Source organism: Sinohyriopsis cumingii, chromosome 16 (assembly GCF_028554795.1).
Source record: "Sinohyriopsis cumingii isolate HCF-2022 chromosome 16, ASM2855479v2, whole genome shotgun sequence".
NCBI classification, from domain to species: Eukaryota; Metazoa; Mollusca; class Bivalvia; order Unionida; family Unionidae; genus Sinohyriopsis; species Sinohyriopsis cumingii.
The window spans coordinates 89,909,143-89,928,260 of record NC_142976.1 but is presented as its reverse complement, the minus strand read 5'-3'; the positions used below and the strand labels follow the sequence as shown (position 1 = coordinate 89,928,260).

The following is a 19,118-nucleotide window of genomic DNA, read 5'->3' as shown; positions in this document are numbered from 1 at the left end:
TTTTAAGCGAAAGAATACTACACATTTTTCACCGGGACCACAAGGTAAAAGTAGCATGTGAGCATGTTGTAGACTTGTATGCAAGAATATACAGTACATGGTGCACATGCTTGGAAGAAACTGCTACTTAGAAGCAATTCTGTTCGAAGAGTAACACTCCTTGACTATTCCATATCACTATTTGAGTGATATGTCATTTTTACTGCATGAGTAAAGTACATCATTTTTACTATTTGACTAAAACACATCATTCTTTTCTTTGTGTGAAATTACTGTGAATCATTAACCTCTGTCCTTATACTGTGTAAGGTCATTTATTTGTATTAACATTTATGTTACATTATTAGGTTTGTGTGTATTGTATTAATTTGTCCAATAACTGGACCTTATACACTCAAGTATTAACCATAATTCTGTTTTCATTTGAGTCACTCATCAATAAACATTGTATTTGTATCAACCATCATTAGTGTTTTATTATAAATCCAACCCCAACCTTGGTTATCGTGTTACATATACCAACAGACATTACCTTAGAAAAACACAAAGTTATAATAGGTGAATTTGAGATGAGGTCCTCCAGGCATGCTTGAAAGTAAAAATCAAACTCACTACCATCCAGTATCCCCATGGTGATTCCCAAAACTGAAATGGTAAGTGAAGGCTCAGCCCCTCTCATTATCTGTGCACGTGGAAATGTAAGGACCATTTAAAGTGGCTATTTGAGCAAAGAAGATAACAAACCAGATAAAAAGATAGCAAAGTTGGTTTGCTGCACTGCCACGTGAATATATGCTTCGGTGGCTGGGTATTGAGGATTGGTAGGCTCTTTCACATGCATTACTTGATTTATTTATATTTATTGGAGCATGAGGTACCAATCTGCTTTTAATTGGGAGCAGCATCTTTTGGACCAAAAGGCTCACTCATATCCATGAATCAGTTCTTACTCATGTTTAAGGAAAACTACATGGCGTCACAGCTTTGTCTGCCCTAGAAAGATAGTTTGTGGACTTTACCATCAACATAGTCTTTGTTAGCCATGTTTTTCACCTCAGCCCAGTTTGTGGACTTGACCATCAACATAGACTTTGTTTGCCATGTTTTTAGCCTAAGCTTAGTTTGTGGTCTTCACCATCAACATAATCCTTGTGTGTCATGGTTTCTGCCTCAGCCCAGTTTGTGGACTTTACCATCAACATAGTCTTTGTTTTCCATGTTTTTAGCCTAAGCTTAGTTTGTGGTCTTCACCATCAACATAATCCTTGTATGCCATGGTTTCTACCTCAGTCCAGTTTGTGGTCTTCACCATCAACATAATCCTTGTATGTCATGGTTTCTGCCTCAGCCCAGTTTGAGTTCTTTACCATCAGCAGTCTTTTTTGCCATGTTTTTCACCTCAGCCCAGTTTGTGGACTTTACCATCAACATAGTCTTTGTTAGCCATGTTTTTCACTTCAGCCCAGTTTGTGGACTTTACCGACAACACAGTCTTTGTTAGCCATGTTTTTAGCCTCAGCCCAGTTTGTGGACTTTACCATCAACATAGTCTCTGTTAGCCATGTTTTTCACCTCAGCCCATTTTGTGGACTTACAATCAACCTAGTCCTTATTTGCCATGTTTTTAGCTTCAGCCCAGTTTGTGGTCTTGACCAACATAGTCTTTGTTTGCCATGTTTTTAGCCACAGCAGGATTTGCAAAACCCATTAATTTTATTCCTGTTTACATATATATTTAAGGGTCCCTGCATCAAAACAGTTATATCCATCCTGCCCTGGTTGTTAGTAGAATGATTTTGTCACTTCATCTTGAGGGTCTATGGTGTCTGCTATGCATGTAATTTATTTCTACCCATACCCAAGGGACCAGTCATGCTAGCACAAACCTTGGAGACCTTTCCCTCATTTTTGACTGGTTACATATTCTTCTAATGTGCTGATGCAATATCTAAATACTAATTTCTCCCTCATATGGTGGCCAAGCCTGTGATTCTTTTGGAGCAATGCTAAGGTTATGGTGTTGCTTGCTTAGTTCCTAGACAGCACTTTTATTGCGGCCATTTTGCCCAAGTACCTCATTATGGTATCAAGCTGTCACTTTTAAGGCACAACCATGTCGAGTGAGAACTTTTTGAGGTCACATCCTGGTCATCAACATATTTTTTTCAGTCAGCTTGTTTGTAAATGAGCTGGCAGGTCAGCAACTGCATTGCATTCATTGAGTAACTTTGTGTTTGAATTTGGAGAGGTTAAGGCCAAAAATGCAGGATATTTATTCCAAATTTATAATCGATAATGGTATCAATAATGGTTCATGATAGCTTGTGCGTCTCTGATTAAAAAAGGTCAACTTTTGGCAGAGGAGAGATAAAAAGGAAAAACTGACCAAACATTTATTCCAGCTGAAACAACTGCATAAGTAATCTGATTTTTTGTCTTTTTTACCTTTTATCAAGGTATTTCAAGCATAATATTTAAGGGCAGCTTTTACTTTTTTGGTTCAATTCATATGAAAATGCCAAAATGTGCACTTTCTTCAATGCTAACAGCCACCAACTAAGACATATTACAAATTCAACAATATTTTGAAATCAGACTTTAAGCGGGTATGTAGCCAAGGTCACGAGTTTGCACTCTTTGTTTGATACAATGTGGAGTTTAAGATAGCATATGGGTGAATAATTTATATCACCACGTATATGTGGACACCATCACATGGAAACAATGATTTAACAACATGCCCACTTTGAAGGCCATCACATGGAAACAATGATTTAACAACATGCCCACTTTGAAGGCCATCACATGGAAACAATGATTTAACAACATACCCACTCTGAAGGCCATCACATGGAAACAATGATTTAACAACATACCCACTTTGAAGGCCATCACATGGAAATAATGATTTAACAACATGCCCACTTTGAAGGCCATCACATGGAAACAATGATTTAACAACATGCCCACTTTGAAGGCCATCACATGGAAACAATGATTTAACAACATGCCCACTTTGAAGGCCATCACATGGAAACAATGATTTAACAACATGCCCACTTTGAAGGCCATCACATGGAAACAATGATTTAACAACATGCCCACTTTGAAGGCCATCACATGGAAACTATGATTTAACAACATGCCCACTTTGAAGGCCATCACATGGAAACAATGATTTAACAACATGCCCACTTTGAAAGTCTAATTTGAGACTAAGTCAAATGGGGATAAAATGGCTCTTGCAGAGATTTCGTTTACAAATTTTGTGGCTGTAATAATTTACCACTCCTCATTACAGATCATTTTATTAAAGTTTCCAGCAATGTTTCCAGACTCTGATACAGCCCAGGAATTTCTATGCCTGAAAACAAGGACAACATACATTCTGTCTGATCACCGAGACAGACTCATAATTATTATTGCCGTATTTGTCACTGGAATTTGATTCAGGTTCCAAACTTGCTGTTTTACTATTATGTGAAAAGAAAATACATATTATGGCCAAAAAAATGCACTTATATCTATCTCCTTAAAACATGTACATTTTATGTGAATAAAAAATATAAATAATTCAGAAGTCAATATACAGATCATAGTTTAAAATCCACAAATTGGATGTCCTGGTTCTCTCACATGTGTGGATTTGTGAATTCCATTGCAGGAGTTCTGTGCTTCCAATGTATGAGTTGTGAAGCTAAATGCAGGAGATTTGTGCTTCCATAGCAGGAGTCTGGTGGTCAAGTGCAGCATATTTGTACTAAAATGTAGGAGATATGTGGCTAAAATCAGGACATTTGTACTTTCAATACAGGTGGTTTGTAGTCAAAAGCAGGGTTTTTTATTTACAAGCTGACACAATTGCCTTAACAACTTCTACTAAACTCCAGTTTTTAATCAGTTCAAAATTTGTAAGTATAAAATATGTGAAAAATTATGTATGCTTCTTAAACTTCTCTAAACTTCTTTGTGAGATTTACAATTCTGTGTTGAGACATTTAGTGAGATTTACAATTCTTTGTACAGATGTCTCAATGAGATTTACCATTCTGTGCTCAGATGTCTTAGTGAGATTTACAAATCTGTGTTCAAATGTCTTACAGTAGCATGATTTACAATTCTGTATTCTGTGCTCAGATGTCTTAGTGAGATTTACAATTCTGTGTTCAAACATTTAGCGAGATTTACCATTCTGTGCTCAGACGTCTTAATGAGATTTACAATTCTTTGTACAGATATCTCAGTGAGATTTACCATTCTGTTCTATGTTCAAACATTTAGCAAGATTTACAATTCTGTGTTCAAACATTTAGTGAGATTTACAATTCTGTGCTCAGACATTTAGTGTGATTTACAATTCTGTGTACAGATGTCTTTGTGCAATTTACAATTATGTGTACCGACATCTTAGTGAGATTTACAATTTGGTGTACAGTTGTCCTAGTGAGATATGCAATTCTGTGTTCAGACATCTTGGTGCCATTTAAAATTCTTTGTTCAGACATCTTTTTTAGATTTACAATTCTGTTTTCATACATCTTAGTGAGATTTACAATTCACATTTTTTTAACCTTTCAAAGTTATATTTTTCCAAAACATTTAATTTTAAAAAAGTCTCTGTGTGTGTCTGTGAAGTGATCTCCATAACTAGCTCAGTAAAATTAAAAGTTATAATGCTTATAAACTGTTAGTTTGAGGTTCTTGTGCATCTGTGGGCATCACCAATAATCCTGTATTAGCTCCCCCAACCATTAGAAATAATTTTAAACTTAGGTATAACTTGATTTCATCTGGCACATGTAAAACTCAATTTCAATTAAAGTTTTGAAATGGCATTTGTTTTGCTACATTGTATCTGTCAAACTGGATGTCCTGAGTATATATAAATTAATTAATAAGCAGGCAAACGTAGACAGTACATTTGTTTCTAACCTTTATCAATAGGGCGACCTATGGTGAAAGAAAGAGATTTATAAAACATCTTTAATTTTGGAAAAAATGTTCATCGTCTTCACTGACAACTTCTTGCCCAAAGAAATTATTGTTCAATATGTGAGTCCCATTTGAGGTAAATTAAGCAAATGCGTCACAAAGTTTTACAAAATGACTTCATGTAAAATGGGAGATATAACTGCAGGAGACAGAGTTTAGCAAAGTGTCCTAAAGCTATTGGCATATCAAGGAGATATCACATGTATGAGCACTTCATATCCAAATGAATATGTACGATTCAGAACATTCAACTTTTAAACAATAAAATACTGATATCAAGGCAATTTGTGTTTTCGATACAGTAATATGTAAAATAGAGCTGGGATGACATTAAGTAATCTTACATATATACATGTACAGCATAATGTCTTTTCGTGTTTCAGCTGCAGTATCTGGAAAGGAATCTAGAAAAGAAATACAGACCAGCAAGTTGTGAATTAAATCTATTGCATACATGTCAAATATATCGTTGTTTGGAGATTATCAATGATGGATGCAAACATGCTGTTAATCATATCAAATAAATTTAAAATCTTCTGCACACATGTTTTATGATTTATCTGCAGTTAGATGTAAATTTTAATTTCTCTTACTTTTCTTTTAGGAATGTCTTACTGGAAACTTGTAAAAAGTTCACCAGGTACACCTTGTGGGAAAATCACCATATATACTCACATGCAGACATGATGACGTAATGCAGACTATATGAAGCAAGTTTTGACAAATACAAAATACATTTTTAATTTTTTAATTTTTAATTGTTATCAGTTACATTTTAATCATAACATTTTAAGCTCTCTGGTGTCACAACCTAGCCATATTCAGTGGGTCAGTAGGCTCCTCCCTATCCATTATTCTAGCCAATGAAAATGCATGTCTCCTCCATATTAATTATTCTGACCAGAGAAACTGCCTGTCTCTTCTCTATTCATAATTTTGTCCAATGAAACTACTTGGCTCCTCCATATTCATTATTCTGGCCAATGAAACTCCCCAGCTTCTCCCTATTCATTATTCTAGCCAATGAAACTGCCTGGCTAACTTTTTGGCCCAATGAAATGCTTATAGCATGCCAACTCCCAAAAGCTGGCTTCATACAAGGTATCAATTTCAAGGTGATTAGATGATAACTTTTGTGACACAGCTCGTGAGATTATAGTCACATGACTTTTTAAGTTTGGAATTAAACGGCACTTGTCTCAGTTACATGGATTTCGCTAACAGTGCAATTGTTATATTTAACTTTCAGTTTTAAATCTTTTACTGAACCCTCCCTATCTTTCTCTTTCAATTCACTGACATACATATTTCATATGTACTTGATTTGCACAATAACAATTATCACAAATCTTAAAAATGTAGATGTGTGAAAATGGTGGTTAAAGAAAACTTAATTATTTGAGTGAAGATTTCTTCTTGGTGTCTCTTCTTTGGGTATTTGTCATTTTGCAATAACTTGATCAGTGCCAGAAAGTAAACATATCTGTTACTGTGAGATTAACATATGGTATTTAGGTAGGTGGATTTTTGTGCATGATTGACTCTGCTAGGTAGGTATCAAATCATTCACAAATATTAACACCTGGCATAAATACCAACAAGCTGATCCAAAGACTGCACATACAAACTGCTTTTACATCACTGTAGTCAGACTCATTATAAACCACAGCCATCAAAATCTGGTTGACTGACTGGGTCGTGACTTTGATACAGATGGTTGCACAAAACTAAAATTAAATTGTGCCAGACTGCCAGGCAGTGAATTTTGTACCCCTGATGAGCTGTAAATGAAAAAACATTACCTGTTAGGTTAAAAAATGTTGGACTTTCAGTAGAGCAGTTTAACTCTGGTGAACTGTAACAAACAAGAATATTATTCATTAGCTAGCACTTCCTTATTGTTTCATTCATTCATGTACATTGTTTACAACACAAATGGTGCTAATTTTATATGCATATAATGTAACTTAATACAACTTTCATATGCAACATTATAATCAGCAACACGTACAATAAGCATGAAATATCCCATTTAGATATGTTAAGACAATCTGAAAACTAGATGAAGGCATATTAATTTTTATTCTCAGACAACATTTCATGGAAACAAAATGAATGAATGGTAAATAAAACCTAGAACTGTTAACATAATCAAAATCATGTTGTTCAAAATGTTGAATAAAACACTGAATAAACCATACTGTTGGACAGATGGAATAAATTTCTGAATGACTATTGATATATCTGTTTTCAAAATGGCATCACATCAATACAGAAGTCAGATAACAAATGCTGTATTTATATCAAAAGACTGTAACCATATTTATAGCCTTAAACTATTTACAGCCTTATACTATTTACAACCTTATACTATTTATAGCCTTATACTATTTACAGCCTTATACTATCTACAGCCTTATACTATTTATAGCCTTATACTATTTACAGCCTTATACTATTTATAGCCTTATACTATTTATAGCTTTACACCATAAGCACACAACTATTAACAGACTAGATCAGACCCAGATCTGTGCACCAGTATCAACAATTGCTTGCTTCAAATGACACGTGCATAAAACTACAGTGTTTTTTGTGACAAAATTACATACAGTTTTCTGTTAACTGAACATAAATAATAGCTTTAGACATGGCAAAGGGATATGCTGAGACCATATTAGTCTAATAAATATTCAAACATTACATCCAATGAGCTCTTTACCCTGACTCAGAACAAAACTCACATGTGGTTTTGTTTTAATACATACCCCTCTTTTATGCTGTCCATTATCCATACAGTATGAATGGAATTCAAAATGGACTGGGATTAATCAAGGTTTGAATCAGTGCAAATAAAAATTACAATGAATAGCAATGAACTGACCTTGGGAGATCACAAAACTCTAAACTTCAGTTTGATCGAGTTTCCCCAATCAGCCAATCAGAATGACCTTTCAAAAGTAATGACATCTGTGATTGGTCAAAATAAAATTGCAAGCTCAAGTTCAATGGCAAGAGTTTTTATTATAACTTTCATGTTGGGTCTGTCAGCACATTCTACAATGACAGATATGGGTCGACAGTGTCTACAGTTCAGCACATGTTATACACTGTCTACAAGTCAGTACATGTCATACACTGTCTACAAGTCAGTACATGTTGTACACTATCTATAAGTCAGTACATGTTATACACTGTCTACAAGTCAGTACATGTCATACACTGTCTACAACCACTCCAGTGGCTTAGTAGTTAGAGTGTCCACCTCGGATGCAGGACGTTGTGGGTTCGATCCCCCGCCGAGTCAGACCAAAGACATAAAAGTGGTTATAACAGCTGCCTCACTTGGTGCTCAGCATTAAGAGGTTAGTGTTAGGACTGGTGTCAGGATAATGTGACTGGGTGGGACATCAGGCAACATGTCTGCGGCATAAATGCCCCAGTGCTAGATATCACTATAAACTGCCACACTGCAGACATCGTAGCGATATGACTAAAAAATTATTAAAGCTATGTTAAAAATCCAAGTCATACACACACACACATATCATACATTGTCTACAAGTCAGTACATGTTATACACTGTCTACAAGTCAGTACATGTCATACACTATATATAAGTCAGTACATATCATACACTGTCTACAAGTCAGTACATGTTATGCACTGTCTATAATTCAGTACATGTCATATGCTGTCTACAAGTCAGTACATATCATACACTGTCTACAAGTCAGTACATGTTATGCACTGTCTATAATGCAGTACATGTCATATGCTGTCTACAAGTCAGTACATGTCATACACTGTCTACAAGTCAGTACATGTCATACACTGTCTATAATTCAGTACATGTCATATGCTGTCTACAAGTCAGTACATGTCATACACTGTCTATAATTCAGTACATGTTATACCTGGGAAACTGAGTACCTGGGTCTACAATGTCTGTAACCAGGTATGCGTTATTCATGGGTACATGTTATGCATGTACAAATTGGATACCTGGTCTATACTGTTTGTAACTTGGTACATGTTACACATTAGCAATTGTGCATTGGGTCTGCATTGTTTACAACTAAGTGTGTGTGTGTGTGTGTGTGTGTGTGTGTGACTTGGAATTCTAACATAGCTTTAAAAAGTTTTTAGTCATATTGCTACAATGTCTGCAGTGCGGCAGTTGATAGTGATGTCTAGCACTGGGGCATCATGATCATGCCACAGACACGTGGCATGATATCCCACCCAGACACATTATCCTGACACCAGTCCTAACACTAACCTCTTAATGCTGAGTGCCTAGCAAGGCAACTGTTAGTATCATTTTTATAAGTCTCTGATATGACTCAGTCGGGGTTCAAACCCACAACCACCTGCATCCAAGGTCGATGCGCTAACCACTAGGCCACAGGCCTGCAACTAAGTACATGGGTTTATTCTGTGATTGGGTATGTGTTGTACACAGACAAATAGAGTAACTGCAGCAATAAAGTATCCAAGTCAACATTGCTTGCAAATGAGTACATGTTATACATGGGCAAATTTTATTTCTGTGGCTACACTGCAAGAAATTGGGTATGTGTTTTACATGGGCAAATTGGGTGTCTGGGTCTACAGTGTTAGAAACTGGGCATGTGTTTTACATGGGCAAATTGGGTGTCTGGGTCTACATTTAAGAAACTGGGTATGTGTTTTACTTGGGCAAATTGGATATCCATTTTATTTCTTCTTTAATTTTTAGTGACATGATAAACCTTTTGTCACCACTGTCACTATGATTCTACTTTTCTAGCACTCTGTAGAAAAATGAAGGCATTAATAAGTAACCACTACCTTCAAGAAATGACTTTTGTAATATTTTTACAAAGTGTATCTTCTGATTTATTGCCCACTGAATCATTTTAGTAAACGAAAATCCAATACAAGAAGTCACCACTTTTATATCAGTAAGCTGACTGGTTACAAGCTTTAACCGAATGCTTCCCCTAATAGTCTAATAAGTGAAAGAACTAATCAGCATTCAATGACAAACAAGAACAATGATGGTATCTTGGACATTTTCAAAAAGTTATTAGCAGGTAATAATTATTTGTCAACTGTTTGACACATTTTTAAGAAATCAATTGAAAGACTGAATCATGATGGCATGACCAAAGCTTTTGGGGACAAATTTTAGTGACACTAAACTCTTATCTCCAAGTGCAGTATTCTATCACTATAGTACTATCAATGGGAACCATAGAATATACTAACCATATAATGAGACTACCTTATAATGAAGTACATGATACAGTATTCCCTCTTTGTAATGTTGTCCATGGGAGGCATGGAGTACCACCTTCTGGTGAGATTGTCTTATAATGAAGTACATTATACAGTATTCCTGCATTATATTGTTGTCCATGGAATTCAGACTATACTACCTTATGGTGAGACTGGCTTAAAATGAAGTACATTATACAGTAGTCCCACATTATAATGTTGTCCATGAAATCCAGACTATACTACCTTATTGTGAGATTGGCTTAAAATGAAGTACATGATACAGTATTACCTCATTATAATGTTGTCCATGGGATCCAGACTATGTTACCTTAAAATGAAGTATATGATACAGCATTCCCTCATTATAGTGCTGTCTATAGGAACCATTTAGAATACTGCCTTACAGCGAGATTGTCTAAAATGAAGTACATCATAAAATACTACCTCATTATAATGATATCTTGGGATCCATGGAGTATACTGCCTTATAGTGAGACTGCATTGTAATGAAGTACATGATACACACAATTGTACTATCAATTGATGTAATGGGAGCCTTCACCATACTATGAATTATAACATGAACTGTTATAGCAAAGGACCTTATAGTGAGGAAGTGCTGCATCCCAAATATGCAACTATGTCTAACTCTTAGCTACCATATATACTTGCTTATAAGTCAAGACCAACTGCAAACAACATAAACCCTGATCTGCCATAGTGATTGCACAATACACTGGCAGCTCAGGATCTATGTTGTACAGTATATTGATAAATTCTAACAAACTGCATAAGCCCAGATTGTGCAGTGCAATATGAAATGTCAGAACTGGGTCTAGGCAGTTTACAGTTGGATTCAACTTACAAACAAGTATATACAGTAAAGCCTACAAGCAACATCAGCTATGTGTAACTGACAAGAACAGTCAAATCTCCTAAATAATTGACTGATGCTCCTTGTAACCCCTTTTTCACTGATGCTCTTCATAACCCATTTATCACTGATGCTCTTTGTAATGCCTTTATCACTGATGCTCTTTGTAACCCCTTTATATGATGTTCTTTGTACCCCCTTTATCTGATGCTCTTTGTAACCCATTTATCTGATGCTCTTTGTAACCCCTTTATCTGATGCTCCTTGTAACCCCTTTATCTGATGCTCTTTGTAACACCTTTACCTGATGCTCCTTGTAACCCCTTTATATGATGCTCTTTGTAACCCCTTTATCTGATGCTCTTTGTAACCCCTTTATCTGATGCTCCTTGTAACCCCTTTTTCTGATGCTCCTTGTAACCCCTTTATCTGATGCTCTTTGTAACCCCTTTATCTGATGCTCCTTGTAAACCCCTTTATCTAATGCTCCTTGTAACACCTTTATCTGATGCTCCTTGTAACCCCTTTATATGATGCTCTTTGTAACTCATTTATCTGATGGTCTTTGTAACCCCTTTATCTAATGCTCCTTGTAACCCTTGTAAACTGAAACATCATATAATAATGATTTATTTTTTAAGAAAAAGAGAAAAGTGAAAATTCCATCTGTTCATTCCACTGTCAGGTTCATCTGACCTGTTGCAGGAATAATAGAGACTAATCAACAAGACATACCCATCGTGAATCAGTTTGATGTATTATAAGATTGCAATTTAAACAATCTCTGATTTGTATTGTTTGCTTCTCAATAAACGTCTACCATGAAATGTAATTATAGGACAATTATAAAAGTCTACTAAGTTGATGCAATTAAATGACAATTATAAAGGTCTCTCATGTGGATGCAATTATATGCTTATTATAAAGGTCTACCATGTGAAAGTAATTAAATGACAATTATAAAGGTCTACCGGGTGAATGTAATTATATGACAATTATAAAGGTCTACCATGGGAATGTAATTTCATGCTTATTATAAAGGTTTACTATGTGAATGTAATTATATGCTTATTATAAAGGTCTATCATGTGAATGTAATTATATGACAATTATAAAGGTCTACTATGTGAATGTAATTATATGACAATCATAAAGGTCTACCGGGTGAATGTAATTATATGACAATTATAAAGGTCTACCATGGGAATGTAATTTTATGCTTATTATAAAGGTTTACCATGTGAATGTAATTATATGCTTATTATAAAGGACTACCATGTGAATGTAATTATATGACAATTATAAAGGTCTACCATGTGAATGTAATTATATGACAATTATAAAGGTTTACCGGGTGAATGTAATTATATCCTTATTATAAAGGTCTACCATGTGAATGTAATTATATGACAATTATAAAGGTTTACCATGTGGATGTAATTATATGCTTATTATAAAGATCTACCATGTGAAAGCAATTAAATGACAATTATAAAGGTCTACCATGTAAATGTAATCATATGCTTATTATAAAGGTCTACCATGTGGATGCAATTAAATGACAACTATGTAGGTCTACCACATGAAAGTAATTATATGCTTATCATAAAGGTCTACCATGTGAATGTAATTAAATGACAACTATGTAGGTCTACCATGTGGATGTAATTATATGCTTATTATAAAGGTCTACCATGTGGATGTAATTAAATGACAATTATAAAGGTCTACCATGTGAATGTAATTATATCCTTTTTATAAAGGTCTACCATGTGAATGTAAGTAAATGACAATTAATAAGGTCCACCACATGGATGTAATTATATGTGTATTATCAAGGTCTACCATGTGAAAGTAATAATATGCTTATTATAAAGGTCTACCATGTGGATGTAATTAAATGACAACTATGTAGGTCTACCATGTGGATGTAATTATATGCTTATTATAAAGGTCTACCACATGGATGTAATTATATGCTTATTATCAAGGTCTACAATGTGAATGCAATTACATGCTTATTATAAATGACAATTATAAAAATCTACCATGTGAATGTAATTATCCACTTATTATAAAGGTCTACCATGTGGATGTAATTAAATGACAACTATGTAGGTCTACCATGTGGATGTAATTATATGCTTATTATAAAGGTCTACCATGTGGATGTAATTATATACTTATTATCATGGTCTACCATGTGACTGTAATTATATGCTTATTATAAAGGTCTACCATGTGAATGTAATTATATGCTTATTATCAAGGTCTACCATGTGAATGTAATTATATGCTTATTATAAAGGTCTACCATGTGGATGTAATTAAATGACAACTATGTAGGTCTACCATGTGGATGTAATTATATGCTTATTATAAAGGTCTACCATGTGGATGTAATTATATACTTATTATCAAGGTCTAACATGTGAATATAATTATATGCTTATTATAAAGGTCTACCATGTGGGTGTAATTATATATTTATTATCAAGGTCTACCATGTGAATGTAATTATATGCTTATTATCAAGGTCTACCATGTGAATGTAATTATATGCTTATTATAAAGGTCAAATATGTGGTTGTAATTAAATGACAATTATAAAGGTCTACCATGTGAATGTAATTATATGCTTATTATAAAGGTCTACCATGTGGATGTAATTCAATGACAACTATGTAGGTCTACCATGTGGATCTAATTATATGCTTATTATAAAGGTCTCCCATGTGGATGTAATTATATACTTCTATCAAGGTCTACCATGTGAATGTAATTATATGCTTATTATAAGGTCTACCACATGGATGTAATTATATGCTTATTATCAAGGTCTACCATGTGAATGTAATTATATCCTTTTTATAAAGGTCTACCATGTGAACATAAGTAAATGACAAATATAAAGGTCTACCATGTGAATGTAATTAAATGACAATTATAAAGGTCTACCATATGAATGCAATTATATGCTTATTATAAAGGTCTACCATGTGGATGTAATTATATGCTTATTATAAAGGTCTATCATGTGAATGTAATTATATGACAATTATAAAGGTCTACTATGTGAATGTAATTATATGACAATCATAAAGGTCTACCGGGTGAATGTAATTATATGACAATTATAAAGGTCTACCATGGGAATGTAATTTTATGCTTATTATAAAGGTTTACCATGTGAATGTAATTATATGCTTATTATAAAGGACTACCATGTGAATGTAATTATATGACAATTATAAAGGTCTACCATGTGAATGTAATTATATGACAATTATAAAGGTTTACCGGGTGAATGTAATTATATCCTTATTATAAAGGTCTACCATGTGAATGTAATTATATGACAATTATAAAGGTTTACCATGTGGATGTAATTATATGCTTATTATAAAGATCTACCATGTGAAAGCAATTAAATGACAATTATAAAGGTCTACCATGTAAATGTAATCATATGCTTATTATAAAGGTCTACCATGTGGATGCAATTAAATGACAACTATGTAGGTCTACCACATGAAAGTAATTATATGCTTATCATAAAGGTCTACCATGTGAATGTAATTAAATGACAACTATGTAGGTCTACCATGTGGATGTAATTATATGCTTATTATAAAGGTCTACCATGTGGATGTAATTAAATGACAATTATAAAGGTCTACCATGTGAATGTAATTATATCCTTTTTATAAAGGTCTACCATGTGAATGTAAGTAAATGACAATTAATAAGGTCCACCACATGGATGTAATTATATGTGTATTATCAAGGTCTACCATGTGAAAGTAATAATATGCTTATTATAAAGGTCTACCATGTGGATGTAATTAAATGACAACTATGTAGGTCTACCATGTGGATGTAATTATATGCTTATTATAAAGGTCTACCACATGGATGTAATTATATGCTTATTATCAAGGTCTACAATGTGAATGCAATTACATGCTTATTATAAATGACAATTATAAAAATCTACCATGTGAATGTAATTATCCACTTATTATAAAGGTCTACCATGTGGATGTAATTAAATGACAACTATGTAGGTCTACCATGTGGATGTAATTATATGCTTATTATAAAGGTCTACCATGTGGATGTAATTATATACTTATTATCATGGTCTACCATGTGACTGTAATTATATGCTTATTATAAAGGTCTACCATGTGAATGTAATTATATGCTTATTATCAAGGTCTACCATGTGAATGTAATTATATGCTTATTATAAAGGTCTACCATGTGGATGTAATTAAATGACAACTATGTAGGTCTACCATGTGGATGTAATTATATGCTTATTATAAAGGTCTACCATGTGGATGTAATTATATACTTATTATCAAGGTCTAACATGTGAATATAATTATATGCTTATTATAAAGGTCTACCATGTGGGTGTAATTATATATTTATTATCAAGGTCTACCATGTGAATGTAATTATATGCTTATTATCAAGGTCTACCATGTGAATGTAATTATATGCTTATTATAAAGGTCAAATATGTGGTTGTAATTAAATGACAATTATAAAGGTCTACCATGTGAATGTAATTATATGCTTATTATAAAGGTCTACCATGTGGATGTAATTCAATGACAACTATGTAGGTCTACCATGTGGATCTAATTATATGCTTATTATAAAGGTCTCCCATGTGGATGTAATTATATACTTCTATCAAGGTCTACCATGTGAATGTAATTATATGCTTATTATAAGGTCTACCACATGGATGTAATTATATGCTTATTATCAAGGTCTACCATGTGAATGTAATTATATCCTTTTTATAAAGGTCTACCATGTGAACATAAGTAAATGACAAATATAAAGGTCTACCATGTGAATGTAATTAAATGACAATTATAAAGGTCTACCATATGAATGCAATTATATGCTTATTATAAAGGTCTACCATGTGGATGTAATTATATGCTTATTATAAAGGTCTATCATGTGAATGTAATTATATGCTTATTATAAAGGTCTACTATGTGAATGTAATTATATGACAATTATAAAGGTCTACCGGGTGAATGTAATTATATGACAATTATAAAGGTCTACCATGGGAATGTAATTTTATGCTTATTATAAAGGTTTACCATGTGAATGTAATTATATGCTTATTATAAAGGACTACCATGTGAATGTAATTATATGACAATTATAAAGGTCTACCATGTGAATGCAACTATATCACAATTATAAAGGTTTACCGGGTGAATGTAATTATATCCTTATTATAAAGGTCTACCATGTGAATGTAATTATATGACAATTATAAAGGTTTACCATGTGGATGTAATTATATGCTTATTATAAAGATCTACCATGTGAAAGCAATTAAATGACAATTATAAAGGTCTACCATGTAAATGTAATCATATGCTTATTATAAAGGTCTACCATGTGGATGCAATTAAATGACAACTATGTAGGTCTACCACATGAAAGTAATTATATGCTTATCATAAAGGTCTACCATGTGAATGTAATTAAATGACAACTATGTAGGTCTACCATGTGGATGTAATTATATGCTTATTATAAAGGTCTACCATGTGAATGTAATTAAATGACAATTATAAAGGTCTACCATGTGAATGTAATTATATCCTTTTTATAAAGGTCTACCATGTGAATGTAAGTAAATGACAATTAATAAGGTCCACCACATGGATGTAATTATATGTGTATTATCAAGGTCTACCATGTGAAAGTAATAATATGCTTATTATAAAGGTCTACCATGTGGATGTAATTAAATGACAACTATGTAGGTCTACCATGTGGATGTAATTATATGCTTATTATAAAGGTCTACCACATGGATGTAATTATATGCTTATTATCAAGGTCTACAATGTGAATGCAATTACATGCTTATTATAAATGACAATTATAAAAATCTACCATGTGAATGTAATTATCCACTTATTATAAAGGTCTACCATGTGGATGTAATTAAATGACAACTATGTAGGTCTACCATGTGGATGTAATTATATGCTTATTATAAAGGTCTACCATGTGAATGTAATTAAATGACAATTATAAAGGTCTACCATGTGAATGTAATTATATCCTTTTTATAAAGGTCTACCATGTGAATGTAAGTAAATGACAATTAATAAGGTCCACCACATGGATGTAATTATATGTGTATTATCAAGGTCTACCATGTGAAAGTAATAATATGCTTATTATAAAGGTCTACCATGTGGATGTAATTAAATGACAACTATGTAGGTCTACCATGTGGATGTAATTATATGCTTATTATAAAGGTCTACCACATGGATGTAATTATATGCTTATTATCAAGGTCTACAATGTGAATGCAATTACATGCTTATTATAAATGACAATTATAAAAATCTACCATGTGAATGTAATTATCCACTTATTATAAAGGTCTACCATGTGGATGTAATTAAATGACAACTATGTAGGTCTACCATGTGGATGTAATTATATGCTTATTATAAAGGTCTACCATGTGGATGTAATTATATACTTATTATCATGGTCTACCATGTGACTGTAATTATATGCTTATTATAAAGGTCTACCATGTGAATGTAATTATATGCTTATTATAAAGGTCTACCATGTGGATGTAATTAAATGACAACTATGTAGGTCTACCATGTGGATGTAATTATCTGCTTATTATAAAGGTCTACCATGTGGATGTAATTATATACTTATTATCAAGGTCTACCATGTGAATATAATTATATGCTTATTATAAAGGTCTACCATGTGGATGTAATTATATATTTATTATCAAGGTCTACCATGTGAATGTAATTATATGCTTATTATCAAGGTCTACCATGTGAATGTAATTATATGCTTATTATAAAGGTCAAATATGTGGATGTAATTAAATGACAATTATAAAGGTCTACCATGTGAATGTAATTATATGCTTATTATAAAGGTCTACCATGTGGATGTAATTAAATGACAACTATGTAGGTCTACCATGTGGATCTAATTATATGCTTATTATAAAGGTCTACCATGTGGATGTAATTATATACTTCTATCAAGGTCTACCATGTGAATGTAATTATATGCTTATTATAAGGTCTACCACATGGATGTAATTATATGCTTATTATCAAGGTCTACCATGTGAATGTAATTATATCCTTTTTATAAAGGTCTACCATGTGAACGTAAGTAAATGACAAATATAAAGGTCTACCATGTGAATGTAATTAAATGACAATTATAAAGGTCTACCATATGAATGTAATTATATGCTTATTATAAAGGTCTACCATGTGGATGTAATTAAATGACAATTATAAAGGTCTACCATGTGAATGTAATTATATGCTTATTATAAAGGTCTACCATGTGGATGTAATTAAATGACAACTATGTAGGTCTACCATGTGGATCTAATTATATGCTTATTATAAAGGTCTACCATGTGGATGTAATTATATGCTTATTATAAAGGTCTCCATGTGAATGAAATTATACACTTCTTATAAAGGTCTACCAAGTGAATGTAATGATATTCTTATTATAAAGGTCTACCATGTGGATGTAATTAAATGACAATTATAAAGGTCTACCATGTGAATGTAATTAAATGACAATTATAAAGGACTACCATGTGGAAGTAATTATATACTTATTATAAAGGTCTACCATGTGGATGTAATTAAATGACAACTATGTAGGTCTACCATGTGGAAGTAATTATATTCTTATTATAAAGGTCTACCATGTGGATGTAATTATATGCTTATTATAAAGGTCTACCATGTGGATGTAATTATATGACAGTAATAAAGGTCTGTTGTTGTTGTTGGTCTTGTGTGGTTTAATGTGATTTTTCAGCACACAATAGGAAATGCATGGTGGGTGACGGTGGCCAATATTAATGGTGGAGGAAGAACCCGGGAAAACCCCCAGGAAGAACCACCGACCC

General features: G+C 33.1%; 1 protein-coding gene across 2 annotated transcripts in view; it reads right to left on the bottom strand.

The window, feature by feature from the left end:
* Positions 1 to 19,118, bottom strand: part of LOC149780973 (solute carrier family 49 member 4 homolog) — a 113,198-nt gene that overhangs the window by 44,310 nt on the left and 49,770 nt on the right. The window contains exons 7-8 of one of the 2 annotated variants that reach the window (XM_089938087.1): positions 6,795 to 6,847; positions 5,337 to 5,396 (exon numbers count right to left, since the gene is read on the bottom strand). In XM_089938087.1, coding sequence (XP_089794213.1) covers positions 5,337 to 5,396; positions 6,795 to 6,847 — 113 coding nt within the window. The remainder of the gene's footprint in view (positions 1 to 5,336; positions 5,397 to 6,794; positions 6,848 to 19,118) is intronic. The other variant, XM_089938088.1, reaches the window with a different exon arrangement.